This window comes from Poromitra crassiceps (assembly GCF_964638095.1).
Source record: "Poromitra crassiceps genome assembly, chromosome: 11".
Lineage (NCBI taxonomy): Eukaryota > Metazoa > Chordata > Actinopteri > Beryciformes > Melamphaidae > Poromitra > Poromitra crassiceps.
The window spans coordinates 47,609,690-47,631,971 of NC_139643.1; the positions used below are offsets into that span (position 1 = coordinate 47,609,690).

General features: G+C 43.6%; 1 protein-coding gene and 1 long non-coding RNA gene across 2 annotated transcripts; both read left to right on the plus strand.

Moving 5' to 3' along the window:
* The first annotated feature begins 3,936 nt into the window (after positions 1-3,936).
* LOC310785248 lies at positions 3,937-8,214 on the plus strand. Its single transcript, XR_014553157.1, has 3 exons — positions 3,937-6,286; positions 7,294-7,380; positions 8,092-8,214. It is a non-coding gene; the product is annotated as an uncharacterized lncRNA (long non-coding RNA).
* A 10,870-nt stretch (positions 8,215-19,084) lies between these two features.
* xkr8.3 (XK related 8, tandem duplicate 3) lies at positions 19,085-21,689 on the plus strand (the record flags this gene model as incomplete). Its single annotated transcript, XM_083646065.1, has 3 exons — positions 19,085-19,401; positions 20,529-20,716; positions 20,926-21,689. The coding sequence occupies 3 exons, from the start codon at positions 19,085-19,087 to the stop codon at positions 21,687-21,689; spliced, it is 1,269 nt and encodes a 422-aa protein (XP_083502191.1).
* Positions 21,690-22,282: the final 593 nt, after the last annotated feature.

The following is a 22,282-nucleotide window of genomic DNA, read 5'->3' on the forward strand; positions in this document are numbered from 1 at the left end:
GAAGACAGATTGAGGGTATTTGTCCTGGTCGCTGCACTAGCGCCTCCTCTGGTCGGTCGGGGGCGCCTGCTCGGGCTGGAAAGGAACTGGTGGGAACAGCGTGATCCTCCCACATGCTAAGTCCTACCGGCGAGGCTCCCCGCTGTCGGGTGAAAAGAAGCGGCTGGCTACTGCGCATGTGTCGGAGGAAGCATGGTGCTAGTCTACGGCTCTCCCCAGATCGGCAGGAGGGGGTGGAGCAGCGACCGGGGCAGCAGGGGGAAGAAAATTGGCCAAGTACAATTGGGGAGAAAATGGGGGTAAAATCGGGCGGGGGAACGGCTCCTATTTGGCTTTATATGCGGTAAGCATTTTGATCTACCTCGGCATATCATACGACCTCCGCTAAATTGACAACTACGTCAGGCGAAGCAATCGATTGCGCTTTGTGCCAGACTGCATTCACTTTGATTCCAGAGTGATATTTGGTTACTAAGAGCTATTTCGCGCTTATGGGCTATTGTGGGCATTGCTTGGCCCTGTTAGTGCGTCGCAATTCAAATTTAATCATCTGTGTCTCTGCTCATTTGCATGCAGTGAAGCGGTAATCAGCTTGACTACTGTGGGCCTGTGTAAACCATAATGCGTGATATTAGGTTGGTCTTATGGTAATGTTGGACGTTGGGGACAACATTCTACTTTTAGTTAATTTCACCAGTTAACAAGATGCAGCTGGCACTGTGCCAAGTGCAGAGAAGGACTACAAAGGAGCTATTACAGAACTTGAATGGATAGAACGTTCAATCCCGATTCAAATCGATGTTCCAGGACGGTCGGAGCGGCGGACATTATTGTCCTAGCGTCCTAGCTAACTTGACATTATTGTCCTAGCGTCCTAGCTAACTTGACATTATTGTCCTAGCGTCCTAGCTAACTTGACATTATTGTCCTAGCGTCCTAGCTAACTTGACATTATTGTCCTAGCTAACTTGACATTATTGTCCTAGCATCCTAGCTAACTTGACATTATTGTCCTAGCATCCTAGCTAACTTGACATTATTGTCCTAGCATCCTAGCTAACTTGCGGCAAGTTACTGAGGCGAGAGGTTTTGCTCTAAGAACCAAAGGAGCTTCTCAAGTCGCCTTGATGCAATGTATTGCTGCTAATATGCTAATGTTGACTCGAAGAGAAGTAAAATATTTGATAATGCTACATTTAGCCTCGACGCTAACGTCAGCTTTCAGTTGAGTTTTGACGATCACTCGAGCAACAGACATAACTGCACAATTCTCAAGCAAGTCCATAATTGCCATTTTATGTCGTGCTAGCCAATGACAAACCATGAAAGGAGCGTCCGTTCTTCTGTCCATTCAAGTTCTGTGTGAACTGCCGGTATACACATAGTGGTCCGGAACAGGGCAGCCAACCCATTCTGACCTAGTTTCAGTGGCACACACCTGAATGTCACGGTACAACACTTGAGATTTCTGTAATGGAAACGCAAAGATTTTATTTATAAAGATTTTTTTTTTTAAATGCAGCCACATAGTATTTATTAACACCCTTGCTCCTATATATTATGTGAACTATTCTTACATAGGGTAAATGCTGCTGAGAGAGAAAAACTGCACTGGTGGTTCTCTTCTTTTAGTTGACCTGTTTAAATGCAGATTGCACTGAGCCAGTTTGAAGTGCAGTTGATGCTTTTGGTACAACAGAAACTTGGGTGGCTGCTTCCCTGGTATCGTCTTACCTACCTCATCTCCTCAGCAACCTACCGAACGCACGCAGGAGCCCCCGCGCACCTTACCGTTTGAGGAGAGAATGGCGTGCCGCAGCTGTGCATGTGTTTTTGTGCGAGTGTGTGCTACATGTCTTTAGTTACATGAGGGGGTGCAGTAGCTGCTGTCAGCCAGCATGTCACACAGACAAGGCTGCCCCATCCCCCACAAGTAGAGGCTCTTCCCCGGCATTTGGGTTGCGTTGACGATGAGTAGTTCTGCAGCAGTCAGTGGACAGTAAAGCCGGGACTTGTTTGCACTGCAGCCAGAGGTATGCGTACACAGATCAGCTTGAACAAAGTAAGGTAAGTGTCCACTCCATGTTTACGATGTAAGATGTTGCCGATCCCCTACAACTTAACTCTTCTCTCTCTCTCTCTCCTCTCTCAAATACTGTCACGGTTCCGAGTGACATCTACAGGGCTTCTGGCATCACACTTATGAAGAATGGATTCACAGTGCAGATCTCTGTTCTTCTACCTCTGGTGTGGACTTGTGGCAAATCGATGTGCGTTCTTAGCTCGTACGCTGTGTGTGTGTGTGAGATTACAATACCTGGGCTGTCGTGTGTGTATGAAAAGCATTGTTGTGGATGGCTGAGTCACTGGTTCATCACTGAGTTGTGGAGACAATGTGGCGACCTTGGCAACACAGAACTGCAACATCTGTTGCCACTTGCCAGTACTGTTTTATTCCCCCTCTCTTGTGGGGTGTAAAGTAGCGCTAACTGTGCAAAGACACTGATCTGGTAGTGGGTTTGGGCTGGGGTTTCTTTGCAGTTTAGAGGTGGAAAAATGTCACGTACCTTTTGGGTCGGGTCTGGGTGGGATTGTGAAACATTGCTGAAAATCCTTTGACAGAAGTCAGAGAGATGCATCGTTTTTGAAACGCGTGCATCATTGCGGTATACCTGCACTTTGGTCCCGACACCACAAGCTCTGCAACTTTTGTAGCGTTGTGTAAATGGGGTTTGGGGGGTGGCTCTGACAGAGAGCCAAAGTGAACGTCACTTCCTGCTTCAGAAATGTACCAGAGTTTTCATCCGCCATTTTATTTTCCCATAGACATTTCGTAAAATGAGTATAAACATATTTTTACTTGTTCAAACCAAACGGGAGAGACCATAGAACATTTCACTCGGACCAAAACATAAAAAAATCAAAACAATATTGTCTTTAAATCTTCAATTTTTTTACGTTTTGGTCCGGGGTGAAATGTTCTATGGTCTCTCCCGATTCTAAATATAGCTGAACCATTTGGTTTGAACAAGTAAAACAATTTTTTTATAAGCATTTTTTTAAATGTCTATGGGAAAATAAATGGCGGATGAAAATCTCTGGTACAGTGCTGAAGCAGGAAGTGACGTTCACTTTGGCTCTCTATTACACTTGACTCATGCTTATGGTTACGTCAAAGGGCTCATTTCGCAATCTAAATTGGTTTTCTCGGTTCATAAAGTAAACCTTCATTCACTTGGAGCAGTAGGCAAACCCACGGGTCATTTGATGAGTGCATTTCTTATAGTTTGACTGTTTGCAGTTTCACTGCCCTTATATCTATAGGCTCCCATTTAGAATTTGCTTGATATTCTCCATCACCTTCAGCATCAACATTGATCTAGTTACTTTTAGGAAGGCCTAGATCCTGGTGTTTCATCAATAGATTGGATACCACAGTTGAGTCTTGTATTGGGGGGGGGGGCATGTGGATATGTTTCACCTGCTTATCAATATTATTATTATTCACATCATATATCATCAATATTAATTGTTTTGAATGGTTTATTTATAACCGTTTAATTTTAGTGTGATTGTTGGTCGGGCAAAAACCTCTGCATACCTCCCTAGGAGCCACAGGCTGATGCATCCCAACACTCTCCAGTTGCTCTCAATATTTTACCATTCAACCGTTTTCAAACATGTTATAACTGTTTTCAGACTGCTTATAGCCGTTTTCAGACAGCGTATAACTGTTTTCAGACAGCTTATAACCGTTTTCAAACAGATTAGAACATTGCAATGATTGTCTTGTCTAGTATAGTGGCAATGCCGATTTATTTTGCACATAATCTCACACATATCCGAAAAGTGTGAACCGTTTTGCAGACATTTATTTAGGTTGACAAGTTACTGAGAGTTGATTTGAGTGAAGTTGTGGACCAGCGAGGCCATTTGTGCACGAATGACATCACTGGTCTGGTCCACAACTCAAATCAACTCTCAATAACTGTCAAACTAAATAAATGTTGCGAAACTGTTTACACTTTTCAGATATGTGTGAGATTATGTGCAAAATAAATGAGTATTGAAAATTGGCGGATTGTCCCTTTTTAACAGACAACCACAGGAGAAATATACCTGATATTTAGCTGGTGTTAAATTCCCATCCTACTTGGCAGTTAGAGGTAGTTTGTGGGACAAAGGAAATATATTTGTAGTTATTTCCCTGTAATTACATTTTGTTGGATCATTCAACTCACTGTATGCAGAGCCGAGCCATGTGTCAAAAAAGTACTTTCTGCACTTCCCAACACTAATCCCAGGCTCAGATTACAGGAGTTATTTTGCTGATTTATTCCCGATTATTTATGCCCCTCCCGACAATCTGAGGAGAAATCTGGATTTGAGTCTTGGTCGGAACTGAAGTTCAGTGGAGAATAATCTGGTAATACGAGCTCTTTACAGATCAAATGCTAGTGATAGAGTACCAGCATTAACAAACAGATATTAAAACTGACTGTTTAAATTCCGGGAACACACACCCGCTTTACCTATGTCTCCAAACATTTCGCTGCTGCAGACTACTGAACACCAGAGCTGTATCGGTTAACCGATTAGTTGTCAATTAATCGCCAACTATTTTGATATCGATTTGATCCGTTTGACTGAGGAAAAAAAAAGTAAAAATTATCTTATTCCATCTTAAATCTTCTGGTTTCTTGACTGCTATCTGACAGTAAACTAAATATATTTGGGTTGAGGACAAAACAAGACATTTGAGCATGCCATCTTGGGCTTTGGGAAACACTGAACCAACATTTTCACACATTTTATAGACCAAACAACTAATCGATTCATCGAGAGAAAAAATCGTCCGATTCGTCAACAATGAAAATAATCGTCAGTCGCTACTAAACGCACCAAAGCAGCTGTTCTGCCATGTGTGGTCAGGTGCGTTATTACTTATTGCGTACAGCAGCTCCATCAGGCAGGATCATCTTAATCTTGTAGTGTGTGACGCACCTTCATGTTCTTCACTTGTAGTGTGAGCTGCTCGTTTGCCGTGTGAGAGAAGAAACCGGATTAAATGTGCTGACGATGCAGCACCGGTTTGATTAAACTCCTGTGATCTGATCCCACCTTCAATGAGCTCAAAATGGCACTTGGACTTTAATGTTCCTCTTCTCTTCTTAGTACTTTGCTCATACTTTGCTATTCTACCTGAGTATCCTTGTCATGCCAGTGACCAGCCAGCCATTTTGTAAAGGTGACTCCGCAGTACATCAGGACTGTGGCAATCCCCCTCTGTTGTTGTTTGTACATAGGAAGTGTCTTGTGGCTGTCAGGAAACGGCTTCCTGGAGTTACGTGCTGCTCGGCAAACTCTGTTGGACTTCTCATGTGAAAGAAAGAACGAGGGATCTACTGCTCAATCCAGCCCTCGAGGCTGTCAAGATGTCTCTCTGCACTGTGATCCATTTTCCAGTTGAATCCTCCGTCCTGATTGGCCAAAACTGTTTCTCAAATCTGCTGACTCGGAGTGTGATGCCAGAACTTCCCCTCTCTCTCGGCCTCTCCTGCGGGGGCCTCTTCAGGGACGGCAGTGCGCCCAAGGTCTGCGACCACGCCCCCCGCCCCGCCCGACTTAAGTCTCCTCCTGTAAAAGGTTACTGACCTGTTGAGGTGTGACTCCTCCCACTCCCAGCTCTCTCTGGGGCTTTTGCAGTAACACTTCTCCTGACGTGTCGGGTACAAAGTCAAGCTTACTTGGCTTTGTCACAGAAGTTTCTTCTTCCCGCCCCTGAGGTTTGCAAAAGATTTGAATGTCGCGGTTGTCGTGCATTTGTCTGTGTGTGTCCCCCCCCTGCAGTTTCAAAATAGTAAATGCACCTCAGACTGCTAGACGGCTTTTTTTTTTTTACACGACTCCTGTATTTGAACTTTGTCATACTATTCATAACCACATTCTTTCTCTTTACATTGAACTACACATTAACAGTTGCTCACATACATTTAATGCATGCCCATGACATCATCGTAAAACCTGAAAGTATTTAGATTGGACGTTTTTTTGTTTTTTTTTATCTCCTTTCTCCACATGATCAAAAGGTCACTGCCTACACACACACACACACACACTTAGATGCACACGCACACTGTTAGCCTCCACAGGATGGCAGACTCACGTTAGCGTTAGCACACAAGCGTTGAGCAGTGCTCGACCAGGCTCTCATTGTGTGTCTCTCTCACTACAGGAGCCTCGACCAATAGAGGGAGGCTGAGAAACCACTTGCAGTGTAACCACGGTAAGATCCTACAGGGGCATTGCTCCAAAAATGAGTTCAAATGAATACATCTCTCAATTAAATTACATAATTCTATTAGTCACCTGGTGATATATTCTTTTTTTTTTTTTAAGTGACATAGGTTCCTTGCATTGTCCGTCATCCTGCAAGAATGTCACTTTTTTTTTTTTTTTTTTTACAAATTAATATTATGAATTTCTTTCTGTAAATGAACCTGAACATGTAGGCTATATAAACCCCTATATCATGGTTGCCACAGGTCTGGAAAATGCTTGAATACAAAAAAAAAAGTACCTGAAAGTGCGTGGATTTATTAAGAAGTCCTTAAAAGTGCTTGAATTTAGCCTTGTGTCATATCAAAATTGTTGGGGAAAGCTTGCTACACTTCCATCCTTCCTATCTACAGTATCAAAACGCTGCCCTGCACTGTGTGTCTCTGCTGGTCGCCTAGGTCAGAGGTTCTCAAATGTTTTTCAGCCAAGGACCCCTTACAAGATAGAAAATATACCGGGGGGGGCCGGGGGCGGGACCCCCTCATTCTGATTTGTGATTTTGGGCTAAGCTTAATTGTTTCCACGATAACGTGCTTGACATTTAAATTGATAGGTTTGTTAGATTAGAATGTAATCCATGAACCATTTTAGATTCAAACAAAGCATAGAATATTTTCGTTGAACTATGAAGCTTTTGCACACACACAAAAAGATGTCATTTTTATTTTCCTGAAAACTTTTCACGGACCCAATGGCAAAGTGCCACGGACCCCCATTCGAGAACCACTGGCCTAGGTAACCTGCATCCCTCCCCCCCTCTGGTTCAAGTTATTATTATTAATAAGTTATTATTGGCCTGTAAAAAGTGTTTGAAATCTTACAAAAGAGAGTGGCAACCCTGCCCCACACGTTCTTCTTCTCCCTCGTATGAACACTTAGTACACTGTTACAGGCCCTGACACTGTGGGGGAAAACAAATCTTAACAGCTTCTTCTGTTATATTCTGTCATGTAGGTAAAATGAAGACTGCTGTCCGACATGAAGCCAGATCTGCCGGAGCCAGAGGGAGCGCGCTGTGCTGACGCCAGGGTGACCTGCATGGTAGTCTATCTGCAGCTTCTCTTCATTTGGGTGTGGATTGGAAGTGTGTTTTTGTGTCTTGTAGAAGTAGGCCGTCACACTTGAGAAAACAGGCCACATTTGCATTCAAGCACAAGCGATGTGTCAATAATGCTCAGCAGAAAGCTGGTCTGAATGACACAAATGGTATCTTGTGATATTAGATGAGGACTAATGAGAATAGACTGTGTGGCTATGGGCAAAAGTATTTCTCCTAAAAGATACCACTAAACAGAGCACTGCAGGAATGAGTCCGGAAATGGCATGTTGGTACTTCAGGTGAAAAGTGAATTGGCGATTTCACTTAAATGAGTAAAATAAGGTCTGTGGTTAACAAAAGTTTATGGGAGTGGTAATTTATGTTCAGCAGGATAATTCACAAACCTGGATCACTTTTATCACTTTTGAAAAATGATTTTTTTTTGTTAAACGCGAGTTTGTGAAGACTATCCTGCTGAATACAAATTAGCACTCCCATAACCCTTTGTTAACCACAGACCTTATTTTATGCATTGAAGTGAAAGCCCCATTCTAAAACTCTAAAACCCATTCACTTTTCCCCTGAAGCAACATGTCTGGGACTTCTGCCTTCCGACTACAGAAATATATCATCCCTGCGGTACAAGGAAAGACTGATTTTGTTTAATAATCTCCACCCATTAATTTCCTGTCTTGTCTGCTTCTGTTTGACAGAGCTAAAGGTGGCAGTGCAGATGTAATACCGGGACCGTCCAGCAGAGGACAGGCTGCTAGTTGCCCAGTGGATGGACCATTTTCTCTTGATTTTCAGTTTCAAAATAAATGCTTTGAACTTGAGTTTTGTGTTTGGAAATCATTTCTTGCCAGCTCGGTGCTGATGATCATCTGTTTATGTCATTCTGAGATAATTGTCTGTTGGCTACTTGCATTGTAAAAATCAGAAGGTCCATCTTAATATCAAATTTGAATTATATTACACTTTATATTATATTTGCATTACAATATGTATTTTTTTGTTTTGTTTATAAAAACAGGCTTGTCCACTCCACAAAGGGCAGTCCAGTGTAATAAGAGACAAAGGGATTGTTATTGAATAACAAGAATAAACAGCTGAAGAGAGGATTCCCATGTGCACAGCCAGTAGAAAGATCAGGTGCTGGTCGGTTGTAGGAAAAACATAAATTGAAAAATGAAAGGAACCACCGCATCACTGAAAATGACTTACTGATATTTATTTATTGTGAACAACGCGTTTCGCGTGCAGCTTCATTAGGTTCACAGATTTTTTTTTTCTTAAAAGTGGTTCCTTTAATTTTTCAAGAATAAACAGCTGTCAAGTTATTTGGCCATATTGACACATTTCATGTCGTAGACATTTATTATTTATGATTATGAAATGATGCAAATGCCTGGGCCTGCCACAGAGCAGTGCAGCTGGCTGCCCTCCCTCTGGGCCTGCCACAGAGCAGTGCAGCTGGCTGCCCTCCCGCTCTGCTGGGTCGGAAGCTCCTTCGAGGACAGTCTAGTTACATAATTAAGGGTAAAGGTGCAATGTTTCCACTGCCGGATCACACGTGCATCCTGCCCGCTGGCTGTCAACCCTGGAGCAGCTCCAGCTCCAGCCCCGAGGCAGCAAGACGATCCGCTGGAGGCACGGGCCGGCGCCGCTCGCTCGATGTGGGTCGTGCTGTTGTCTGATCCATCCTGGTACTGAAGAAACTACAGGAAGAACTTTTTACAGTGCATGTTTATTTCTACAGCCCTACATCACAAAGCATATTTCAAAGGACTTGACATGAATAAGCCTACCTAGATCTAATGCAGTGGTTCTCAGACTTTTTCCATGTTGGACAAATTGGACCACAGACCCCCAATTTGATCCCGATTTTGTCCCAGGGTCCCCGATGAGATTTTTTCTTTTAGATGTTTTCTTACAGAAATGTATGAAACCCATGATCAAAATAGTCGTACTTCCTGTCTGTGTGCTACTCATGGATGGCCAAAATAGTCATACATCCTGTCATTGTGTTGCTTGTGGATGGAATTATAGTGAAAATAAATTATTCCCCTTTTTGCTGGGGACCACACTTTTAAGAGCCTACCTAGATCTAATTAATCAACCACACAAACATATTCTATGCAATGAGATATGACCAAACAAAGCACAAGACACAATACAGCATGTTGAAAAGGCTAATGAGCCAATTTAACCTACATAGCCTAACCTAAACCAGCACAAGCAACCTTAGACTCTCAGTGAAGACGAGGAAAAACGCCCAAGAAAACCTTGGCTGATTGGGTCATTCAAAGAGGGATTCCCCACCAGAACGGGTGAGCGTTCAATAGGTGCTGGTGCAGTAGCTTCCAAAATAACATGAACTAGGAGTTTATATAATATTGCTTTTCTTTAAGGGCAGTATGGCTATTTTAGACATTTACAGTACTGTATGAGAATTAATATGAAACACCTTTAAATGTGATAACCAGGGTTGGGGCGTAAGGGAATACATATATTTAAAATACAGTATTTAATGTACAAAATATGAGTAACTATTCCATTACAGTTACATTTTAAATTGGCGCTATTCTGAATACAGTTACTGTCTTTAAAAATAGATTAATTTAAGGCAGTGGATTTCAAAGTCCAGGGGGTCCTTGGGGGGGTTCCAGTGGGTCCACAGCAAAAAAGGCGGATCATTATTTTCACTATAATTCCATCCATAAGTACCACAATGACAGAATGTAGGACTGTTTATGGGTTTCTGTAATAAAATATCTAAAAGCAAACATCTTAAATGGGGGTCCGTGGTCTATTTTGTAGGGGTGAGGTTTATCAACACACTGTGCTGGTGTGCAACTTACAAGCGGAAACTAAATGCACCTTACTTTTATTATTACAGTACCAGTATTATAACTACAGTATCACATTATATTTCTCACTTCATACTCAATAGTACTTCTGATAATTATCGTAGGATATGGCACATTTTTTGACACTTTATTGTCTTATTCATGCAGTATTCTTCTCATGTTTATATTTTCCCTAACTAAATGTGAGCAATATTTTTGATTCTGATAAAACACATAAACACATTTTTTAAGTGCAACAAATCAATTAATGCATCTTGATGCCACACACCACAAAATAATTCCAATGTCGGAGGAGACACACAACCAGAAATCCATCCATGTTAAGCAGTTGTTAACTACAGTCAGAATGACCTAGACCAGGGGTTTTCAAAGTCAGAGACTGTGGGCCTCCCCTCAGACAAAGCTCCATTTTACCATAGTTTCACTAAATTCCTGGATGCCTAAAGAGGCATGATTATGTTGATCCCATAGACACTCAACAATTGAGCCAATATGCTGTTTGACATACTTCAGATTCACTATTCTATATCAAAAGGTCTCTGAAGGCATTTATTTGTTTGTGACTCTGGGGAAGTGGTAGAACAGTAAAATTCCCAAAACTACTGTAGCCTATCTCTGAACTTTATGTCTTTAACCAAATCACACATATTTAGGCTATTCTATGTTATCTCCATTTGATAATAACTAATGTCATATTTTTCCACTTCCATTCACTGGGCCTCCCCTGAAACAGTTTGGAGCCTCCCACTTTGAAAACCTCTGACTGAGACAAATCTGGGGCCGGATTCACCAATGTGTTCTTAGGATAGATCTTAAGAAATGACAAGAGGAACATTTTGGAAGTTCTTAAGAAGGCTCTTAAGTGCAATTCCTCAATATTTTCTTAGTAACAGTCTCATTTCTTAAAAACCTCTTACATTTCCCTACTTAAGAACTTCTTAAGATGGGGTTTGAATTAATCAACTTTAGGCATACTGCCATTGAGGCTAGGAGAATTAGGCAACCCAAAGTGCTTCCATCTACAAAACAAGTGCATGGGGATCGAAAGATCAATTTACAGGTAGGACAACTATTAGAGCAAATACTTAAACATTGGCTGGTGTTTGTTGTTGTTGTCTGTCATGTCTGTTGTAAAGAAGAAAGTCAAGTAGGCCTCCAGCTAATTTTCTTTGCTAGCTTGCTAGCTTGTTTATTTGTTAGCTTATTTTCCGCATGGGATAAGATAGCAAATAAGCTAGTTCCTGTCTGTTGAAAATAAGTTAGCAAAGAAAAAGAGCTCGAGTCAAGTAGGCAGAGTGACCCAACACCAAATAAAGCTGTACAATAAATGTTAATTTGAATGTTATAGGGGAACCTATGTAGACTTTGAACTAGAACCTACTTGTCTAAAATGTGTTTAAATATATGATATTAATTAGAGGCTCAACTTTTCACTGTAGGAATTTTAAGACAGGAGAAGGGGATTTGTCTTAACGGAAAAAATAACGAACAAATTTGAGAACGTTCATTTCAAGAATACCATTTCTTCCTATATTTTTTTTCTTAGGAAGAAACATAAGAAAGTTAGGAAAACTAGACATCTCGGAGTGTGGGCTTACCTGCTCTTATGACATCACTGATTATGTCACAACTTAGCATCACTGATGACATCACAATTGCTCTTATGACATCACTGATGATGTCACAATGCCTATGACATCATCAATACGCGCGCTCGATTCCTAGGGTCGCCCGTCCTGCAGCCCTATCTTTTTTCTTAAGACTAAAGTTAAGGAAAAATGGCACATGAGAATATTTATTTTCTTAAGGTTTTGTGAATCCGGCCCCAGATCAGCGAGACGATTTTGATGTAGCCTATTCCAAAAGTAACCCAGTAACCCAAAGTATTTAGAATATGTTATTTAACTTGAAAAATCTATTGGAATACGTTACAAATTACTTTTTAGGGGATGTACTCAGTGTTCTGTAGTGGAATACATTTTAAAAGTAATCCTCTCAACACTGCCGATAAGCCTGCAACAAAACCACAAAGGTATCGAAAAACAAGACTCATTTGTCCCAGTGGGATAAACAGAGTAAATCTTTCAATGTAATGTGAACTGCTTCTCCTTGACACGTTATGTTGTAGCTCTTTACTTGGATTTGGGACTTACTCATCTGCTTTCAATACAGATGAGTAAGTCTGATGATGATGAGTGTGGTAGGAGTGACTCTCATTTTGACCTCAATCTGTTGTGTTCTGAGTTATGTGTTGGTTCTATTATCTTTATGTCTTTTTACGACGTCTATGTTTTTGTGTTCTCGTGAGTATTTTAAACTCCAAATCCAATTTCCCTCAGGACAGTAAAGTTGAAAGTGGCCGCATTATATTCCGTTGCGTTACTGAGTTGGGGACGCTTTGCTGGCTAAAACAACGCTCAAACTCAGTATCGTGTCTACATCTCCTGGAGGTTCAAGCAATACTCACTTACCCCTGTCCGTTTACCACCTGCTCCCCCAGGGCTGTAAGCCGACCTGCGGAAGAGGGAAAGGGAGGTAAAATAAGGTGCTGGCCTACCTGCAGCCCCAGCATGCATCATTCATGGAAATGCATCATTCATGGCGTCCGCTGCCCACAGGTAGCGAGGCACGGCACCCCCCGCGGGGCCGTAGTCAGGGACAGCGTGTGCAGACTGAAAGAGCCACTCGTCCGATCGCACCGAGGGGGCGAGGAGGAAGAGGGGGGAAAGAAACACTGTGTTTACAGCGTTCTTGCTGTGATCTTGCTGTCACTTTACAGGCGGGCCACATGTCTGGGAAGAGGAATCAACAACAGCTGTAATAGGTGAAGCCTTTTACAGGTGCATTGTCGTCCAGGTGTGAGTCAGCGCGGGAGGCCCCATGAGCAGCAGCACAGCTGGTGGGAGTGGTGGGACCGTTCCCCCGCCGGTGGTCCTGGGCCTGGGCTTGGACACCGGGGGGCCGTGGCACCAGAGGGCCGTGCAGAAGAGCCGGGCGCTGGTCCGGACCTACCTGCTGTCCAGCTCCGTGCCCCCGCTGCCCCCCGCAGGAGGAGGAGGAGGAGGGGGCAGCAGCAAGGCCACCAAGACCCCGCTGAGGCTGCCTTCACTGGCTGCTGCACCCAAAGGCCCACGCAGGCCAAGCAGTGGGACGCCTCTCAGGTAAGATGATGATCGACACACATGGCATTTTCAGAGAGTTCATAGTGTCTGTTTCAGTATCCCGGGTTTGAGGAAACTACAGCAGTAGAAGGTTTACTCGGACACAGTCAGTTTACGGGAAATGGTAAATGGACTGTATTTATATAGTCTACCGACTATCCAAAGCACTTTTACATGAGTACCTCACATTCACCCATTCACATTCACACACCGACGGCGTCTGCAGCCATGCAAGGTGCTAGCTGCTCATCGGGAGCAGTTAGGGGTTCAGTGTCTTGCTCAAGGACACTTCGGCACACTGCCGGGAGGAGCCAGCCTCGAACCGGGAACCTTCCGATTCCCAGGCGACAGCTCTGCCTCCTGAGCTAATGGTCATATGTCTGTCACATGGCGACGTAGTTTAGTCAACTGTTCTGAGGCTAATGACAAGTTGACATCAGGTTGACACGAATCATGACTCAAATTGTGTTGCAGTAAACCCACCCATCCACAACTAGGTTAAAAGAGACAAAGAATGGTCATATTTGTCTCTTTGTTTGCAAGAAGGATCACAGATGAGTTCTTTATTAATGTGGTTTAGGATCTTTCACATGGAGCTTCAGCTTTTTGATTTTCTGGAACTCTTTCCCGTCACTTCAATGCTTGACATAAAAGTCTGGAAAATGTAAATCAGTCCGTTTCAAACGATGCCATGTTGCAACATGGGTTTTGCTCTCGACTGTATTAATTCATTCTAATTCAGCAAAAAAAGAAAAACTTTCAAAGCCCAGCTTGATTGGAATTACACTGTTTCCTATCTGGTGTGGCCCAGTTTGATAGCGTTATGTAGGCCACTTCTCCACTTTCTCCTCCTGGTTCGCTCTCACTGCAGAAGGCCAGGGACCCATGTGTCATAAATCTCAGGTGTGGAAGCTGATATCCGTCGCCTTTCTGCAGCACCCAGGGGTGCCACCCTGGCATCACTCAGTCTGATGGACTTGTTGTTCTCAGAGGAGATGGAGGAGAGATAAAGAGAAACCTGAGTGAGATGCCAAGACACGCGCTGTGCACACAATTCAGGCTTTGATCTCTATCACACACCCACACACACACACACACACACACACACACACACACACACACACCCCACCTCCCTCACGGGTCCTTCAGAGTATTTGATGGCGTCGCCTCAGTGAAGGAGAGCAGGTTTTGAATAACCATCACATATCTGAAGAGGGAGAAGGAGTTTGTGAAATGTCCTTTCTGCATCTTCTCTTTGCTGATAAGCATCCTGTAGGGGGCCATCTTTAACATTATACAACCCCCCTCCCCCCCCCCCCCACCCCCCCCCCCCCCGATGTCTCTCTCCACAGCCTCAGCGAGCCGGCCCTCTTCACCGTGGGGGAGAAAGCCATGTTTGAGGGTTTCTCCCGCAACCGCCGCCCCAGCACTTTACAAAAGCGACCCCCGGCTCCACCACCACCGCTCAGCAGGACGTCGCCAATGAGCCCCTGCTGCGAGGCCTGCCACCCATCCAGGAACGGCCACACCCATCAGAACCACCCCCCGGGCCCATGCTGCGGCCGGCCCGTCCATTTCACTGTTGGGGGGGACAGGAAAGGTGCTGCCAAAAGTACTGTTGTATTAAATGTACCTTATTAAACAGGAACTAAACACCCTTATTACTACTTTATATATATACAGTATACTGGAAGTACTGTGAAGCCTGCCAGAAAGGTACTTTTTAACATAGTGTTTGTTGTAATTATGTCTATGAATTAAATCTTCATTTATTTCCAAAAGTATCAACAAAATTACATAGTGGTGTGGTGTTACATAGTACATGCATTTAGGGATAAGTTAATCTATATTACTGTCAGCATCTTTCAAAAGATTACGTTTTTTGGTATAAAAATGTATTTTAATTTAACCAAGTATCCTGTATCATAAATACACGTCTGGCATTTGTAATGAACCAAACGGCTTGAAAATTGGTTGAAAAAATTCAGTGAGTTATTGCTATTTGCATATTATTATATTATTTCATATTATAGTTATGTTTACATGATATATTGAGGGGGCCAATTCTCTGTTTTTCTCTCAGGAAGAGGGGGTCCGGACCAGGGCCCCCCTGTCATCTCCGCCCATGGGCCCGCCTACATCCACTTCTCTCAGCCCATGCAGCCTGGCTCCAGGCCGGCACCGGTGAAGCCAAACCCCAGCCTCAGCGCAGAGGGTGACCTCCGACCTTTAGTGCTGCAGCAGCGCCACTCCACCTGTCAGGGAGAGGCTCTGTCTGTGGTGGGGAGGCCGTGTCTTCCCAGCGGCGGACGGCGTCCCCCTCTGGCCACCGCCTCCGCTGCGGCTCGCGCCCAGCTCCATGTGTTTCTGCCCACCGAGGGCGAAGGAGAGGAGGTGGACAGTGAGTCTGTGGACGAGGGCTTCATGGACGAGTTGGACAGTAAGATCACGTCTCTGAAGCTGCAGCAGGGGGCGCCGCCTAAGACTGTTATGTACCACTGATGCAGTGTTGTACTCGAGCCTGAGCGCTGGACTGATCTTCAGGACTTGTGACTCGACTTGGACGCGAGCACTCCTGCGTTCGGTCTCGGGAAGTTGGAGACGAGGACTCTGACTTGTTACTGTGGACTGTTCACAAATGAAGAGCTCTGATAGTAAATTACAGACCAGATTTGTATTCGTAGCATTTTGAGCACAATGCCTGGGCATACTGCTTTCAGCTGCTAAACTAAAAGCAATGAATTGTCATCCAAACAAAGAATTAGGAGACATCAAGTTGTCAAACTGTCCCATAACCAGAAGGTTACAGGTTCAAAAGCAGCCATGTGTACGCAAGTGTCTCGACCTGCTTATAGGTAGGTCACTCTGAATAAGAGCATCGGCTAAAGCTATGCAAATGACTTTAATTATCGCTACCCAAAATCAGAAAAATACAAATTGGTATACTCAAACATTTGGTTTATTTGAAATGTTCATTAAAACTGTTTCATAATACTCTACAGAATGTTTTGTAATTATATTACTGCACAAAAACACATCTTCAATACACAGTATAAAAATACATTTTAAAATAGCACCTTTTCTGTGGCATGCAGTCAAAACACAACAACTTTCCCCAAACAATAAAAACACATGTACAATAATAAAACAAAGAATGGGGAGAATAGATATACTGTAGTTCAACCGGAACATTTTTCTGCAGCCTTATTTCTGGCTCAAATAAAATTAAACTGTGCACTGTTGTTCCCTTTGTTCTCTTATGCAAATACAGAAAGTGTTGGAGAAAATTGAAGTTCCATTGGCATTTCCTAATCAATAAGCTATAAGCTATAATTGCATACACGTAATTAATGCTATGAGTTATTAGCCATAAGACATCTCACAAATGCATATTTGGACAGGCAGACACATAGGAGGAGATTTCTTCCCTTTGCTCTGGCCTTCAGAAACTCAGCATGACAATGTCCATGAGACAGGAACGCTTGCTGATAACAGTCTCCCAGTCGGACTGCACTGACGCACACTCCAAACAATTCATACATTTCTCTCCCCTCCTCTCTCTGTTTCTCTCTGCCTTCCTTGCCTATAAAGCGTGTGTCAACTGTCAGTCATCACTGAATATTTGGACTTTGATCAGATGGTACATTGAGATTCAGTCACTCCTATAATGCAGTTTATAGGAGAATGTTATGGCTTTAAATATACTTTCATAAGACATCTTTCTGGCTCTTGGTTTCATTCATTTGGTTTATATAAGCTGTTTGAATCATTATAATGCAGATGAGGAATGGTGAAATTCCATTCTATAACAGAAAGTCTGCTTTCTTTGTGTGCTTGCATGCACACAGTCACACACAATTGATTATTAAATGTAGACATTTTCAAGACTTTACATAGTTTGTCCACATAACACAGAGAGAGACTGCCAGCCGAAATCCATAGCAACCTTCTCCAAAACAACTCTAACAATTGAATTCAAATGCCTTATTGGCATGAATGTAACAAAACTCCCAAAGCATTAAGTGCTGTAAAAAGATCATAGAAAAATATAAGTCAAAGATAAGATAACATCAAGTGCAGTAAAAAAAGATTGTCAGTGTGTGTGTGTGTGTGTGTGTGTGTGTGTGTGTGTGTGTGTGTGTGTGTGTGTGTGTGTGTGTGTGTGTGTGTGTGTGTGTGTGTGTGTAGTGTGTGTGTGTGTGTGTGTGTGTGTGTGTGTGTGTGTGTGCGCGTCGAGATATTGTCGTCTTTTCAGGCGCCTCCATCTCTTCATGGCAAACCTTACTACTGCTCTGAATCCTGGTGACTGAAGCAAGAGGACCTGTACAAGGAACAATAATTACACATTTCAGCAAACAAGTCAGAGGTGGCATTTTCATTAGAATGTATAAATGATAAATGTATTCATAAATAAATAAATTGTCGGCAGGCACCTGCATCATGTCCATACCCATCTGCCTCATCATCTCATGGTAAGACATTGGCTTCGCTGTACCCTCATCCTCAGCTTTTAAAGGTGCTCCTTGAATATTGTCCTTCAAGTGCATCTTCTCCAGGACAGCACTGGGGCTCTTGTCACGCGTGACACTCCTAAACAGAGTGAAGAGTAATTATCAATAGGAAATTATGCAAGATATGGAATGCAAGAAAAAATTGTTGGGGAAGTAATTCAGTATGAGTCTGAAGTCATCCCTTTAATTTTGTATCAATGCAAAGTTAAACTTAGCCTATCTATTCTGCCCAACAGCAGATTTATAATGTAATTAACATATTTTATATAAGCATGCTTTTTGCAGTTTTGTAGTTACAAAATGTAGCCTAAATAAACATGCATAACATGACATGAAACATAACATAACAATCTGAAGTGTTCCGGGCAATGTTATCTGCTCATATTCAGCCAAATGCTTCAGAAATCATGTCCTATTACTTATTTGGTCCCCCTTAAAATGTAATTTGATCCCTTAAGATGGCATGTAATTCCTACACCTGATTTTGATGTAAATCCCCTCAAATTAAAGCTGGGAGTCTGCAGTTACACAATGTAAAATCTCAGTATACCACTCAAACAACTTGCAGATGTACAAAGCCTTACTGCTAAATGTGTGGTTTTGCTGCCACCTACTGCACAACATAGGAAATGATTCATTCAGCATTATGCTATACTGTAGAATAGGCTATATATTTATTTTTGAATTGCATTTTTGTTTAATCAATAAACGACATCACAATGGAAAATACCGTAGGTATCGTCTTGTGTCTTATGTGTGCATATGAGGGTCCTTTGACATGAAAAGACTGGACTTTTGGTTTGCACTCCGGATTTTGCGACCTGCCGTGTGCAGGTTTGCTGTGTTGGGAGGGGGAGGGGCTAGTAGCCACTACAAAACTTCTGATCACTCATACAAGCACATTGTGGCAGCTCTTCTGTCTGGATGAATGCTGGAAGTTATTTTATACTTTAATACAACAAAACGTTTCCGCATGTTGCTATCCACCGCTTAATATGCAGTGTGCTTATGGTGAGAATCGATCGAGGCAATTTATTTTTTCAATGGGTTGAAAGAAGAGGTCGCATGGGGGGGGAATAACGGTACACTAATAAAGTGGTTAGCTGAGTGCTAACGTCAACAGGTTGCCTTCTTGCTAGCAAGTGAACCCGGGTCAAACAGGCCATGTATTGCGGGACCTTTTCCACCTATTCTTGGCTCGACTTTGCCTTCTCTGTGGTCGGAGTGTGCACCTTCCTGCTGGACTGGGGCTCGGACGTGTGGGTGGCCACCGAGTTCTACTGGCGCGGGGATTTCTTCTGGTTCGGGGTGCTGGTCGGCCTCATGGTGCTGTCCTCGGTCGTGGTCCAGATGTTCAGCTGGTTCTGGTTGCAGTACGACCGACAGCTAGAGGGACACACCGCGGCAGACTCCGTCCTCTTCGGCGGCCGAGTCCACCTGCTCTGCCTGCTGCATGTGCTGCAGCTCGGCTTCTTCTGCAGGTGGGAACTGATGTTGTTGTTGGATTCAAGGCATTAAAAAAAAATGTTGTTGCCAAATGCTGAATTTGAAGGATCAGTCTCGTTTAGGCCTAATCAATTGATTGTGGATTAGTTGACACTGACACATCACCACCACCACTTAGCTACACCACCACACCACTTGAGTGTGAAGCCTGGCTTTCACAGGTCCTTCTCTTTTGGGGGGTGAAATAACAGCGAACGCACGAAGCCAGTCTTCCACTTCTTCATTTCACAGTCTCACACATTTTAACCATCTCTGCCACCAAAGCAGTGCAATCCACACGTTGTAGTCTGCCAGTGACTTCAATGGAAGATACACACGTTTCCCCTCCAATCACTGTGTATGTTCAGTTCAACTTGGCTTTATGTTTTACTGGTGGAACTAAACCAAACTAAATATATACAATTGATTGGTTATAGACATATAATAGCTATAATCACTAGGTCAAATTATTCTCTGTTGATGGAATGAAACAGCTTTAGCCCTTGTATTGTAATGCTTGCCTAACTGATGTTAGTTTCTCAAGATGTAGAAAGTCCTTCTTCAGCAACAGGTTCCACCCATTCAAACGAGATGCAAAACAAAGCCTAGTCTGGAGTCCAGACTAGGCTTTGTTTTGCATCTCCTTAGTCCAGACTCTGGACTAAGGTGAAATAATGGTCATTAATTGAAGATCCCCCCAGCAGCACACTACTGTACGGCACCTGTATCTTCACTGCAGGGCCTGCAGGTGTTTCTGGTGTGAAACTAGAGGTTCACACGGAGCAGCTCAAGCAAGCATGTAATAACATTTGACTGGTGCAGAAACCGCAAAGATGATTTTCAGGTGCGGCAACGAGTAAATCCAGTGTCAGAAATGAACTGAATGCATAGAATGCAGTCAATGCACATGCAATGAGTGAATACCTTATGATAATTAATAGCTGAGGACTTGATATACCGGTAAGTCATTTCTATTAAAGGCCGCGCAAAGTTATGTCAGATTGAATTTATTCATCACAAATGACATAATTGCGTGGTATGTGAGCTCTGCTGTCCCATTCTCGTAAGATACGCACATCATTTAACGTCCCCCTTTTGAAGACATTTTGTCCCTGCATTGCAGGCACATCTCTGCCATCTGGCAGGGCTTCAGGGTGTGGTGGCGGAAGGAGCGAGGGTCGGAGTTCGCCGTTTACCTGACGCACGACATCAGCATGCTGCGCCTCATCGAGACCTTCTGCGAGAGTGCTCCTCAGCTCACCCTCATGATCTACATCATGCTGCACACCAACCAGGCCAGGACCGTACAGTGTGAGTTACCGCCTCACGTTCACCCTGCAGGCTCGATCAGATGATCAGGCCTCCACAAATAGGGAGAATCAGTGTGACTCAGTCAAAGAGGAACATGGTGTCTGTGAGGTTGTGAATGTCACAGTTTGGCTTCAGGTAAGGCTTCAAGTTCAAAACACAGCAAACTTCCTCATGGTGGCTACACTGATGGCACAACTTCTGCTTTGTAGGTGTGAGCGTTGCTGCATCAACCACTTCCATAGCCTGGATGGTGGTGGACTACCACCGCTCGCTGCGCTCCTTCCTCCCAGACAAGGCCAAGCAGGGCTGGGGCTCCTCCTTGATCTACTTCCTGTGGAACCTGCTGCTGATTGCCCCCCGCGTGGCGGCCATTGCCCTCTTTGCCTCTGTCCTGCCCTGGTACATCGGCGGCCACTTCCTGACGCTGTGGACCGTTCTTGTGCTCTGGGCCTGGCGACAGAAGACGGACTTCATGGACAGCGCCGGCGGGGAGTGGCTCTACCGGGCCACCGTCGGTCTCATTTGGTACTTCAGCTGGTTCAACGTCGCGGAGGGTCGCACCCGAGGCAGGAGCGTCATCTACCACTCCTTCATCATGACAGATGGAGGAATCCTCCTGGCCACTTGGTGGCGCTACAGAGACCCGGTGGTGAGTCAGTCGTACGCCTGCATCCTGCTCGCCGCTCTGCCCTCCACCTACTTCCTGGGCCTGGCCTTCAAAGCGCTCTACTACTGCTGCTTCCACCCCAAGCTGTGGAGGCCCCCGGTGAGAGACCCAGGACTGCCTGATGAGATGCCTGATGGGAAGGTGTCCTTCAGAGACTTCTCCATCCAGGACAACACCTTGTCCTCCCAGCTGCTCAACAAGAGGATGGCCTGCCATGCCACTTGCTTTTACTCAGAAGAAGGTCCTAAAAATATCAAACAGACAAAGGGAGACGAACCACCAGCAGCCAGCAGCAGCACTGTCTGACTGTGTGTCAGATCGCACGATGCACTACAGCTAATACATACATATATGTACATATATATGTACATTATGCTCTTAACTATCTCCCCTTTATGTTGCATTTTCACAAGAGGCACACTGTATTTTGTACCAAAATACAGATTCATATAGTTTTTGAAGCTGTGGTAACTTGATAAACTCGTGCGAAAATATTACAGTGGAAAAACTACTGAGATTGGATATATTTTCTACAAAAATTGTATTTTATTTATCTTTACACTTTTGAGTACAAAATGTTTCTCTCACTGTTGGACTCGGATGGATGAAAACCTGTCAGCTGTCAAAATGTCAGCTTTTCAGGAACTAACAACTTCAAAGTTTCATAAACCAGCAGCTGCATTTCCTCATAATCCTTAAATTGGAGTCAAAACGTGAAAACCACCAACGTTTGATTGGCAACCTTTTTACACGACGACAGTGATATCTTAAGTTGAGGAGCATCCAAGAGATGTATTTTGCCAATCAGTTTGTATACGTTTGTAATGTTTTCATTGTGTTTTTTGGAAACTCTTATACTTTTACAATTTTGTTTATATTTTCAAGCACAATGAATGTAC